At 48.8% G+C, this 13637-nt stretch overlaps 2 protein-coding genes across 2 annotated transcripts; one reads left to right on the forward strand and one right to left on the reverse strand.

The window, feature by feature from the left end:
• Positions 1-1601: 1601 nt before the first annotated feature.
• LOC147960766 (uncharacterized) lies at positions 1602-3807 on the forward strand. Its single transcript, XM_087535313.1, has one exon. The coding sequence runs from the start codon at positions 2973-2975 to the stop codon at positions 3573-3575; it is 603 nt and encodes a 200-aa protein (XP_087391439.1). The 5' UTR covers positions 1602-2972; the 3' UTR covers positions 3576-3807.
• Positions 3808-12062: 8255 nt separating this feature from the next.
• Positions 12063-13103, reverse strand: CRR42 (DUF3148 family protein). Its single transcript, XM_048689291.2, has 2 exons — positions 12752-13103; positions 12063-12671 (listed from the first exon to the last, which is right to left on the reverse strand). The coding sequence occupies exons 1-2, from the start codon at positions 13012-13014 to the stop codon at positions 12536-12538; spliced, it is 399 nt and encodes a 132-aa protein (XP_048545248.1). The 5' UTR covers positions 13015-13103; the 3' UTR covers positions 12063-12535.
• Positions 13104-13637: the final 534 nt, after the last annotated feature.

Genomic DNA, 13637 nt, shown 5'->3' on the forward strand with positions numbered 1-13637 from the left:
CGTTATGATAACCGTGTTACAGGTGACGTTTGAGCAACCCCAAAGCCATCGTACGATAAGAAGTGACCATGATACTCTCATGGTCTAAGGAGCAATATCATATGTTAACACTCTGTGTTATTACAATTGAATACATACGATATTAATCCAATTCACAACAAACAAGTTTGGGTTGATTCAATATGATCATTTTTCGAACGTCATAATCTCAATGTTGTTTTAGGATCATCGTTACTCTTAACGATATCCTAAGATCCGAAAAATATGATCACCAACAACACTTTAGCTAGCCCTAGAGGCGAGACTAGGAACCTTTTATTTATCGTTTATCATTCGACACGTGCATACGAGTTTTCCCCTGAATAGCATATTCTAGGATCATAGCAGTTATAGCATAGAATATAAAATCTATAATTATGGATCTGAAAATATAATAATATAAATATTATTGCCTCTAGGGCATATTTCCAACAGTCTCCGACTGACACTAGAGTCAATAATCTAGTTGCATGTATTTTAACATATATGGCTGTTTGATGTTCCTCATTCTTTGCTAGTGATAGAGTCTTCATCACTCGGTTTGATACTCTTCAAACTCTAATGTTATTTGTGTTGGTGATACCTGGTTTTGTGTAATTCTTTTGTTATATTAATGGTAGCACTGTATCGGCGGCGTATCCTATGAATCCGGTCATCTTTGTGAATCCTTTTATCAGCAACCTTGCTATGGGCCGGCCCTGTTCACCTCGACCTGACCCAAGAAGATGGATGGCCTCCAACTACAAAAAGCACACGGGTGCCCACGGAAGAGGCTTCTTGGACGGAAGGCTTCGGCCTGGCGCGGCTTGGCTGGCGATCTCCCTCTCTGTAGCTCGTGTTTCTCCTCCCCTGTCTCCTCCTTTCCTCTGCTTCCTCCTCCTATAATACTTGATCTGTAGCCAAACCATGGTGATCGAGTGAAACTAGTAGTTGGTTCCTAACAATTGGTATCAGAGCTGTTCGATCCTTCAAATTCCTCAAAAATTCCACCAAAATTTTCATCTCCATACTCTGCTTGAAACCTGTTCAACAGAATGCCAGGACACAAATTTGCCTACCCCGAGGGCGTTCTTCACGCCCGTATCAGCGATGTTCATTGAGCGCTCACCGTCGAGTCGATTCTCCAGCTGTTTCTGTGCTTCGGTGATGGACATGTGATCCGTGCGTACGAGCGGGTGGTGGACGGGATGTACGGCAGGGAGGCTTCTTGGTATAACAAAATCAGAGCACGTTTAGTTATGTGTTTCTTGGTATAACAAAATCAAAGCATGTACAGGTTTATGAGAAGATAATATATCATAGATTCATAGTGCTCATGCTACTTGCTACACTTGTTATGGCCGGCCGGCTTAGGCCCGCAAGTTATCTTAGTTTTTATTTTCAGATTAGGCAAGTTATCTTAGGCAAGTTATCTTAGGTTGATTCTTCTACAAGTTACCTAGGATATAAATATAGGTTGTAAGACTCTTTTTGAAGGCAAGCAATAAGAAGAATATTATCTCCTATTGCCCGGCTCCCTGAGGAGCCGGAACCCTAGCCGCCAACAGCCCTAGCCGCCGCCCTTCTCCTAGCCGCGACGGCGCCCTGCCGCCGGCGCGCCCGATCCTCGCCACGTCTCCCTCCATCCTTCCCTTACCACCTACGCCCTAGACCTGGTAGAGTACTTGATCCTACCAATTTGGTATCAGGTAACCGGGTTTCGACCATGTCTCCGCCAATTCCACCGCCACCACCACCGCTGCCCGCCAACTCCTCCACCACCGCCGCCTCTGCGCCGGGCGTCACGGCCTCGCTCTCGGCGGGCACCACTGCGTCGCTCTCAGTGCTGGTCCTAACGGCACCCGGCACCACGCCGGGCCAAGGGCAGCCACAGGCCCCCGTCCAACACTCGCCGCCGCCATCACCTCCCCCGCAGCCGCAACAGTTCACGCTGGAGGCCATGGCGGGCGTCCTCAACGACCTCGTCACCGCGGTTCAAGGGATCCTCCTCTACCTGGCAGGTCCGTACGGGCCGCCCCCATCACTCCATCCAGCCATGGCCGCGGGTCAGCAGGCGCTTCCATGGTACTCGGCACCGGGGGCCATCACCGGACTCCATCCAGCCATGGCCGCGGGTCAGCAGGTGCTTCCGTGGTACTCGGCACCGGGGGCCGTCACCGGAGGCTACCCGGCGCTCCCCGCCCAAGTGGCCGCACCGCCGCCTTGGGCGCAATGGCCGCCGCAGATCGTGCCGGCAGCCCCGCCACTTCTCGCCACCACGGGGCCACAGTGGCCCACCTGGACCGCGCCGGCCGCGCCGTCCTCCGTCGCGCCCTACCTTCCAGCGGCCTCGGAGCAGGGTCCTCCACCGGCCCCGCCCAGCCCTAACCTGGGCACCGGCGCCTCGGAGCAGGGCCAGACCCAGCAGCTTCTTACGGCGCCCTACCTAACCGCCGGCCCCCACGCCGCAGGCGCCGGTGCAGCTCCACCAGGCGCCGCCACCATCGACAGTACCACCACCCGCGCCTAGGGCTACGGGTCGGCCCCTGCACCAGGTGCAGTTTCCACCGTCACCATCGCCGATCCCCGCTTGGGCGACCGGCTCGTCTTCGGGGCCGGTCTACTCCACGGCGCCGGAACACCCGACGCCCTCCCTGTGGTTTGATCACCCCTCCAGCTCGGCGAACTACACCCCGGCGCTTCCCGACCCAGCATACGCGCCGGCGGCAACTACGGCCGCCCCCGGGCACGGCGGGCCGACACCCCCTCGCTTCGCCAAACTGGACTTCGCCACCTACGAGGGCACAGAGGACCCCCTCAACTGGCTCAACCAGTGCGAGCAGTTCTTTCGAGGGCAGCGGACGCTCGCTTCGGATCGCACCTGGCTCGCGTCCTATCATCTTCGAGGCGCAGCGCAGACCTGGTACTACGCCCTCGAGCAGGACGAGGGCGGCATGCCACCATGGGAGCGCTTCCGGGAGCTCTGTCTCCTCAGGTTCGGGCCTCCTATCCGCGGGAGCCGACTGGCGGCCCTCGGCCGCTTACCTTTCACATCCACGGTGCAGGACTACGCCGACCGCTTCCAGGCCCTGGCGTGCCACGCGCCGGGCGTCTCCGCCACTCAGCGCGCCGAGTTATTTGTGGGCGGTCTACCAGACCATATCCGCATGGACGTGGAGCTTTGGGGACCCCAGGATCTCCAGTCGGCCATGTATTACGCCCGCGCGTTCGAGTGCCGCGCGGTGGCCATCCAGCAGGAATCACCGTCCCAGACTACTGGGTCGCTACCCGGACCGGATTCCGCGCAAGGTCGGCCTGTGCAGGCTTCTGCGGCACCCCTCGCCGCGACCGCGGGGCGCCCGTTTCACCGGCTCACCCCAGCTGAGATACTCGAGCGTCGCCGCCAAGGGTTGTGCTTCAACTGCGACGAACCCTACAAGCCCAGCCACGCCTGCCCGCGACTCTTCTACCTGGAGGTGGCAGACTACATTCTGGAGGATGTCGTCGCCACTGACATGGCCGCCCCAGATGTCGAGAAGGTGTTTGACGCTGGTTGATTACCTCGAAGAGTTCAAGCAAGCGCTTCCCCACCTTGCAACTCGAGGACGAGCTGTTTGTGCAGGCGGGGAGAAGTGTTATGGCCGGCCGGCTTAGGCCCGCAAGTTATCTTAGTTTTTATTTTCAGATTAGGCAAGTTATCTTAGGCAAGTTATCTTAGGTTGATTCTTCTACAAGTTATTTAGGATATAAATATAGGTTGTAAGACTCTTTTTGAAGGCAAGCAATAAGAAGAATATTATCTCCTATTGCCCGGCTCCCTGAGGAGCCGGAACCCTAGCCGCCAACAGCCCTAGCCGCCGCCCTTCTCCTAGCCGCGACGGCGTCCTGCCGCCGGCGCGCCCGATCCTCGCCACGTCTCCCTCCATCCTTCCCTTACCACCTACGCCCTAGACCTGGTAGAGTACTTGATCCTACCAACACTCCATTCAACTCAACACTCGTCAAAGAAAATACGAGAAAGACAGTTTGACAAAAGACATATTCTCATTCGTTACAAGAGTTCAGTACATCAAAATATTCAAATAACATCTCATAAGGTGTATAAGTTCATGAATTTTTAAGACAACTAAGGGCCATCATGGAACGCCACAATCTTGACCCCTTTTCTTCTTTTTCTGATCCTCCTGATTTGTTTTCTTCCCAATTTTATTCTTTTACATCTTTCCATAGTACGAACATCAGTTGATGGTTGTACATACATGCATCTACAGCACACATAAATATTACTTCCTTTCATGTGTTGCCTGAAGCTCCATGTCTCGTAGTAGTAGGCTTTGGACAACCATATCAGGGAAAGTGAGCTGGGTTTGCTGTCATTGCTAGATGCAGAGGCAAATGCAGACTAGCCTCTTGATTTATGGAAGGAGCGTGAGCAAGTTTCCTCCATTGATGTCGAAGCCATGGTGATCGGTTGTGGCGTACATCGCGCGAGGAGAATTCGTTCGTCTGCCGTGCTGATTGGGACTTGGGACATGGTTTCTGTCGTGTCTGTCACGGGGACGTCCGCCGTGTTGATCGGGAGTTGGGACATGCTTTTTGTTGGAAATATGAGCAATTTACCGTATGATTTAGTCCACAAAAATACTAGATAAAACATGACTATTATAGCTAAGATGAAATAAGTCATGTAATCTAATAGAGAGAAGGCTATGTAGAGCAGATACAAGAAGAAGGAACTGTTGTAGGTATTTGAACAAAAAAGAACATGAACACGTACTGAGCTGCGGCAGTAGCAGTATCAGTAGGGTTGGCGTTGAGGCCGAAATCACTGTTCTGACCTTGTCAACGTTTATAGTCACAAACTTAACTCGACGCGAAAGTATTTCGCGATTTGACCCTTTTAGAAATGCCAGGGTCCGTGGCGTTTCCACCTAACATAAAAACGCCGAGCAAGCTAGCGTTCCCTGCCAACACGGAAACGCCGAGGCAGCTAGCGTTTCTGCCCTGGCCCACAATCAGTCTGAACCCACTGTTTTCGCTGACGTGGCACGCTTGAAACGCCAAGGTCCTTGGCGTTTCTGAACTGGATTAAGTAACACGCGCGGGCCGCGGGGGCCTAACCCAGCTCACTCGCAGTCGCAGCCCTGGTCGAGCAGTTCTTCCCGGACGAACTGGCGGCCGCCCCCTCCCTCTTCTTCACCAAATCTCCCCCAGATCTGCTATTTTGATCATCAAAACGAGTAGATCGGAGCATCCCCGAGTTGCTTGAGGTATTCTCTTCCCAATCCTCCATTTATTTTCAGTCAAGATTGGCTATTGTAGATGCATTTTTTCAAACATGGTGGAACCCTAAGATGAGTTATTAGTGATTTGTTTGATGAATATTTTGGTTACATTATGTTTAGAAAGAAGGCATATAATCCTTGTGTTTAAGTATCCTTAGTTAACTTGTTTATTATTGGATTTAGAGAGAGACCATTTTTTTGGATTAGGTTGAGCCTATTATTTGTTAATAATTAGTTGTGATAGATTCTTTAGGATAAAATAGGTTGAAAAGAATTGGTGTTGGTAATGTCGTTCGTGATTTGTATCTTTGGGATAATTTGTAGTAGTTCTCACACGATTTTGTATATGATGCAGTCATAATTTTAAGCATATATGATAACAAATCCATTGACCTTATTTTGTAGGATGTTTGAGCCGGATAAATATCCCGGCCTTGATGATTATTATGAGGAGAAGCATCGTGCTGTGCTAGTGGAAAGAGGGGAGGTAATTATGTATCTACATTGTTGATTCTCATATTGTGAGTAGTTTAGAGAAGTATAAAAATTGTGCGTGTGTTATTTGTAGGTTCCTCCAGTACTTCGTTTGAGAGGCCACAACCCACGTGAGTCCTTGAGGTATGACCGTCGAGCCTTATTTTAGAAGAATGGATCTTCTCCAGTTTGTGCTCAACTTTAAAGGCACACCACCATGGTTGAACTCGACGGCCATTACCGCCCTTACGGACCGTTGGAGGCCGGAGACACACTCTTTTCACCTTGGGACAGACTACGATGCGGATCCGGACTAGAGCTTGGGGCTTCACAGATGGAAGATGCTCCACCGCCAACTCAACCTTCTCAGACTTCTGAAGAAGCGCGCCGAGTTAGCTCAAGAACCATCCGACGTCCTGGATGGCAGAACACTCCATAGGGCTACGTCAACAGGGGGAAGATGGCTGCAAAAAGAGGCAAGAAGTGAAGTTATGACTAATGCGAACTTGTTAGTTCTATATGTGGTGAACTAGAAATGTAGTTAGCGTTTCAGATGGAGCAAACTTGTTAGTTCTATATGTGATGAACTTGTTATGTTTTATGTCTGATGGACTTGTTAGTTCTATGTTAGCAAGACTTGGTAATTATTATGTAAGCTGGATCATGTTAAGTTCGTTGCCAAAAATATGTCTCATTGCTATACTGTTGCTGTACTTGGCATTATATTGTGAAAACTGTTGTTGTACCTTTGCTACCTGTGATGGAATGGACATGGGCAGCAGGGTTTGCTGTGATCTGCATAACAGGGAAGAAACGCCAAGGACAATGGCGTTTACATGTGGCCGGGAAACGCCGGGGGTGGTTGGCATTTCAGGTGTGAGCGGCAACGTTTCGTGAACATGTCCCAGCCAGCCTCTGTCTTAAAGAAACGCCAAGCCAAGTAGAGTGTTTTGTTGTAGGGTGGAAACGCCAGGGTCATTGGCGTTTCAGGTGTGAGCGGCAACGTTTCGTGAACATGTCCCAGCCAGCCTCTGTCTTAAAGAAACGCCAAGCCAAGTAGAGCGTTTCGTTGTAGGGTGGAAACGCCAGGGTCATTGGCGTTTCTGGGGTGAGCGGCAACGTTTCGTGAACATGTCCCAGTCAGCCTCTGTCTTAAAGAAACGCCAAGCCAAGTAGAGCGTTTTGTTGTAGGGTGGAAACGCCAGGGTCATTGGCGTTTCCGGGGTACAGAGAAACGCCCATTGGTTTGGCGTTGCTGTCATAATAGGGTGTCAAAACAAACTCCAAAGCCTTTTGTGGTACACATAGTTCACCACATAACGTAAAGCAGTACACATAGAGGAGTCCAAAGCAATTGTGACATCACATAAAGCAGTATACATAGAGGAGTCCAAAGCAATTGTGACATCACATAGTTCACCACATAAAGGAGTACACATAGAGGAGTCCAAAGCAATTTAGAGTACACATAGTTCACCACATAAAGGAGTCTAGGCAACAAGAAGGTTCAAGATGAAATGCACACGAAGGTCCAAAGCATGGCACGGTTCACATCATTGCTCTATTGTGTAGAACAAGGCCCCTTTCCCTTGTTCTTGTTCCTCTCTTCTTCTTCTTCCTCCTCCCTTTTCCTTATGAGGTGAGCCTCCTTGACCACCCTCTCCATGAATATCTGATTCTCCCTCTCTTTTTTTTCATCTGTAATTTCCCAAAGCTTCAAGGTTCTTTCTTCAAAATCCTTTTGACGCTTTTTCTGAGAGCGACTTGCTTGGCCTTCCATGTCTTTCCGTACTTGACCTTGTATCCGAACTTATCTTCAATCCAACTCATCAACAACTTCACTTTAATGGTTGGATCCTCGGCTATATGTTTCTGGTATTTATAACCAATGAATTCCGAGGTTAGTTGACGGTGTGTCTTCCGTGCTTCTACGTCTGACGGTGTGCATTGGTGAGTGGCTTTGCAACTAGTTATCTTCCACCAACCATCTTTCGTGAGTCTTCCATTGACTTTCCATTTGCATCTTTCTACCTCACATTTTACGATGTATCGCTTGTTGCATTCCGAGTGAACAACTATGAAAGGCCTGTGGTGTTTGACATCATACTCACACAACCACATCCTGAATTCTAGCATGTGCTCGAACATCAAACCTTTCCTCATGTATGACATCGAAATCGCGTCGGGTGTACTACTTGGGAACTATCTAGCCTCAATTGTCTTGCTCATGCCACCGTCGACTATAGCCTTATCTGCAAGGCTAACATCACAAAACAAGGGAACTTTGTGATCCTACCGGTGATTTTTGTGTACCACTCTGCTTCTTTCGCAGTCAAGCCATCCTCGTCCAACTCATTCACCGGGCCTTCATCATCCGAGTCATCCACACGAGCACGCTGATAGATAATGTCAGGATCCATGTCCTGATGCCTTACTTCAGCCTCTACATCACCAACAATGTTGTGGTGCATCTCATACTCTTCGTCGGAGTCATCGCCATCATCTTTCGTCGGTGCACTACCTCCGAACTCATATTGGGGATACTCATTGGCTTCCGCTTCAACTTTATACTCAACAATAGGCGGCACACTACTAACCGGGCTCACATCATCTACTAAGGTTTGGTTCAAGTCAACATGAAAGAGAGGAGCCTTGACCACCTTACTTGCAAAGACTTCGAGTGACTTGACTGCCGAGGATGCAACAACCTCCTTATATGCATCCCAATGCAAATTGGACTTGATAGACATTGTCTTCATTCGACACTTGTGTGCCGACCCAACATCATATCTTCCTACTAATTCAACTTGATCACTTGCATCCACCCACTTTAATCTTATCCGTGTTTCTTCCACAACCTCTTCATAACTAGGAGTCTCAAGAAATATCAACACTTCCTCATACTTGTCAACAATATCCACATTCATGAATGCCTCTTTGTCAACATAATGAATATTCACAATCTTGTCCATCTAAAAAAATGGTAACATAAGTATAAGAAATGTACAATGCTAAATATACCACATTGCTAACAAAACACCTAACCCTAACCCTAAATCTTAACATTAGCCATAACCCTAACCCTAAATCTTAACATTAGCCATAACCCACAATAAGGTATGCTCAACAACATCAAAATGCAACACTATTGGAACAACAATACTCAAAACATCACATTATAGATCCATGCTCAAAACTAGGGTTAGGAACAACAAGAACAAATCAATCCAAATGGACAAATCCAACCAATACAAATTTGTGAGATGAAGGAGGTTACCTCAATGAACGGAAATGACACCGGATCCACGGACCAACCCCATCAATTTGCAAGGATCTGTGAGGGGCTAAGTAAGGGACACAAAGGGGGAAAAGGGCAAGAGCTCGTGATAGGCCAATGGGGGAGAAGAGAGTGAGTGGTGAGTGGTGGGTGAAAGCCCCAAGGCCACCTAAAATATCTGCACCAGAAACGCCACTGACTGTGGCGTTTCCAGAAACGCTAGTTGGGTCGGCGTTTCCAGACTACCACGTCAGCAAACAACACGTCTTCGGCCTGGCAGTGGGCCAGGGCAGAAACGCTAGCTTGCTCGGCGTTTCAGTGTTGACTGGAAACGCCACGGGCCCTGGCGTTTCTAAAAGGGTCAAATCGCGAAATACTTTCACGTCGGGTTCAGTTTGTGACAATAAACGCTGACAAGGTCAGAACAGTGATTTTGGCCTGGCGTTGACGTTGTCACTTATGCCGTGGAAGAGGTCGTCGACCTCGGGGAAGAAGTCGTCGTTGGGGAAGTAGTCGTCGGCGTCTGGGGTGTCCGTGATGAACAGGTCAGTAGTCGCGCAGAGCGTTCCCGAAAACCTTATCATCCTACTCCCGTACGAGACTCAAAGAGATGAGGTTTCGGAGGCCTACTGTCCCGACCCGCGGTGCACGCCGTAAGCCGGGATGGGGAAGGTTGTAGCAGTAGCTCAGTCTCTGGAACTCGGCGGCGTAGGAAGGTGTTGTTCTGTTGTGTCTCTCTGAAGAGGAGCGACCTCTATTTTATAGGCACAGGAGAAGGAGGCGAACAGACAGCGGCGTGAGGTGAAGCAAAAGAGGGAGACAAAAGGAACATGCAACATCAGCCGACGTCGTGACGAGGCGAGGCGAGGCGGGCAACGGAGGAGGAGCGCGTGTGAATATCTCTCTTGTTCTCATCCTTATACATGTGGAGAAACAACGTCGCTTATAAGAGGTCTGACTTGAGTAGTATGGGACTAAACTTTAGTCCCACCTCTGACCTTGCATGAATGTGCTAAGTAGGCCTCTAGAATTTATTAGGAATTTTGAAAATATTATTGTGCTGGCCCAAAAATGGACTAAATTCCAGCACTTTCCGCCCTGTCCGTCATGGCGATGACCTCCGTGCTGACGAGAACTAGAAGATGCTTTTCAGCGTGTCTGTCGCAGCGGTCGTTGGTAGTTGCAGCCCGTGGCCATCGGTTGGGTGTACTCCCTCCGTTCCGAATTACTTGTCGCAGGTATAGATGTATCTAGATGTATTTTAATTCTTGATACATCTATTTTTGCGACGAGTAATTTAGAACGGAGGAAGTAGGTTGCAACATGACCTAGGGATTGGGAGAGAAAGGATTTGGGAGTAATCGCTTGGGGACCCTTTTGAAAAATTCACACGAGGCTTGGGCTGGAGACGGGCGTCATTCTGCAAAAAGAATACTGACGCACAAGATTTGAATCTAACGGCTAAGAGCATGTACAATGGTGGCATATGGATATAGATGTCTCATGATAAAAAGTAATTTGAGGTATATGTGTTTATTTTTTCTCTCCAATGCAAGCTACTACTAGTGGGCCTCATCAAAGAATAGAAAGTGACTTTCACTACACATGCATCCCTCCTTTCCACTTCAACTTTTCCAACTTTATGCACCGGATCACATTTTTTCTCTCTAAGAACCCGCCTCCTGAAGAGGATTCCGCTTCCCCATCCGAACCTACTTTTTCTGTTATCCGATCATACATGATATGTGAGGCATCACCCTGGGACTATGCATTGGCCATGCCCTAATGAGGAGTGGATGCAAGGATTCACAAAGATGACTAGATTCAGAGGATACGACGCCATCTTTAGATACACACAAAAAGTTAAAACCAGTCCATATTTCTATTTACTACTTGAGCTATTTGATATGCCCTCATAGAGCAGCAGGGAGGAACCACTCTGCTTTCCCATGTCTATGAGCCATCCAGACCGACCATTTGAATTCTGAACATCTAGCTCTTCTTAAGCAGTAGAAGTGGCTTCATTGATGCTTCTATGTTATAAAAAGTAAAAGAAAGATACCACTGAACTATGTTTTGCAAATGTCCTCCTTTTGACTTTCATTAACTTTACAAGAATGTTTCTTGGCCATTATGGTAGATTGATAACATGCTATAAACTCTGAAGATAGAGTATATAATGCTATCTTGCAACTATGTGAGTGATATGGTGCTGTTACCCTCTAACTAAATGCAGGTATTCAGAGAATCAATCCGGCAGGAGTACTGGGAAGTTGTTGAAAGAAGGGTATTTACTGTAACCGGTAATCGCCGTGATGAAGAGGTATAGTTGCAACTTGTTTTTTCTATGGTTAAATTTGTGCTTTGATTTGCCATGTTTTTTTCTTTTATTGTTTATCTTACAGTGTGCCTCCTTTGTTACTTTGGAACATGCAGACAATTGACGATTTAATTGAGACAGGGCGAGGCGAGCAAATTTTCAAAGATGCGGTTCAACAGCAGGGGAGAGGCCAGGTATGTGAATTATAACTTGGTCATTATTTGGACACTTGTTGGGAAATGCATCAAAATCTCATCAGGATAATCTTCCATCTTCCAGATATTGGATACTGATATTGGATACTGCTGCTGAGATATAGGAGCGGCATGATGCTGTAAGAGATCTTGAGAGGAAGCTTCTGGAGTTGCAACAGGTTACCTTTCATTTGCATAAGCTCTTATGCAATGTTATATTCCCTCCGTCCCATAATATAAGAGCGTTTCAAAAACGCTCAAACGCTCTTATATTATGGGACGGAGGGAGTAGTTCACACCATGCATATGTGAATGGCAGGGCCCCTTAAACTCTTAATGTACCCCATTTCCTGGGTTTTTCCCTGTAGATATTCCTGGGTATGTTAGTATTGGTTGAGTCTCAAGGAGAAATGATCAACCACATAGAGACACATGTAAGGAACTTCTGGAAACTGCTTGTTCTAAATAGACCTAACCGATTTTATAAAGCAAGCTAACGAAATGTTCGCACCATGTTTTTCCAAGGTTTCACATGCTGCCGACAACATACAGCAAGGTGTGGGTGCTCTCCAGAAGGCACCCACCCAAGATCGACCTGACAATGGATGTGCTACGCCATCATCATTCTCCTGATCCTTCTGCTGATATCGGTTTGCACCGTGATCGGGATTAAACAGCCATGGAAGAAGTAACTCTTGAGCACGACCTGACACCCAAGATCTCCACGGCCTAACGATACTATTTTTCTGTGTCTGCAATCTGTATAGTTCTATGACCGATTCACACTCTTCTATGGCTGTACCTATGTTCAACCAGGCAAAGCCCCTATTCGTTTGTGTTTGGCGTGCTCCGACTATTTTATCGGGAAAACCGAAATGGGCATCCTAGTTCCTGAATCCATTCATTGCAGTTTGTGCACCATACTAACATGTAAGAATGTTTTGCTGATTGTTGCTGGATCTGATGCTCATTCATCCTGGGGTTGATCGTCGCCGCCTTCGTCCTCGACGACCTCCAGGGGCTTGAAGTGCTTCCCGTCCAGCAGGTACGTGCCGACGGCGAGCCGCACGGCCCAGACGTCCTTCGGCTTCCGCGCCATTATCCTGCGCAACGCCGCGGGGATGTCAGGCATAAGAGACAACGCACATGCTACTTTCCAGTGCTTGTAGAGTATAGGAGGTACCTCCCGACGTCGCCGGGCTTGACGCGGCCGGCGTTCTGCCGGAGCGACGGCACCGACGCGGCGGTCTTGAGCATGGGCGGTTCCTCGGTGATGACGATCGGCGAGCCGACCTTCAGCTTCGCCTTCGAGGTATCGGGCGCGTCGCGGTTCACGCACCGGACGGCTATGGCGGCCGAGCGTCGTCCGGCCGGAAATGCTGGGAATCGCGGCGGTGGGGCGTGGTAGGATGACGGATAAACGGCGGCAGCCGCTGGCCGTAGCATCCTGCCCTGCTGAACGGGATGAAGATAAGATGCCTTGTGCTTGGAGAAACGCCTCTATGCACTCGGCGGCAGCTGATCCGAGCAGGTGCCCTACTCTAATTGGTCCACGCGGAGTTGTGGTCCGCCACAGCAGCAACAATTGTTCGATACTACAATGCATACACGAGAAATCAGGAGAAAAATCGGCAAGTCGGCTGACAGTTTGATTCCACCTGCTGCCCACAACCTAAATCAATCAGAGCCCTCTATTGAGAGCTTAGAGCATCTACACCTGCAGAGGACAAATATGACTCATCAAACACCCGCGGATGCATCCGGATGCGTCCGCGGGCACTGATCCAACACTTCGTAAATAGTGTCGTTCATATCCGTGTATCTCATATCCGACCTCCTATATTTATCCTAAACCATGCAACATCGATCAAACTATGTAGATCAGCAAACGAACACAGGCAAGCACAATACTTTCAACATCTAAAACTTGAAATTAAATTGAAGAAAAGCGGATCTTCACCACTTCCGGGCCGACCCCTTCCCCTTCCAGTTGCCGGCGCAGCTGTAGCCGTCGACGGCTGGTGGAGGATCGTTCTAGTCGTCAGACGAGGAGCCGTCGTTGTCGGAGG

This window comes from Triticum urartu, chromosome 7A (assembly GCF_056163025.1).
Source record: "Triticum urartu cultivar PI428250 chromosome 7A, HENAU_Tu73, whole genome shotgun sequence".
NCBI lineage: Eukaryota > Viridiplantae > Streptophyta > Magnoliopsida > Poales > Poaceae > Triticum > Triticum urartu.

Excerpts from the sequence above, each read along its gene's own strand:
- CRR42 (XM_048689291.2), bottom strand. The coding sequence starts at position 13,014 with ATGCTACGGCCAGCGGCTGCCGCCGTTTATCCGTCATCCTACCACGCC. Across the intron at positions 12,672-12,751 it reads AAGCCCGGCGACGTCGGGAG|GATAATGGCGCGGAAGCCGA; the intron begins GTACCTCCTATA and ends GGCGTTGCGCAG.
- LOC147960766 (XM_087535313.1), top strand. The coding sequence starts at position 2,973 with ATGCCACCATGGGAGCGCTTCCGGGAGCTCTGTCTCCTCAGGTTCGGG.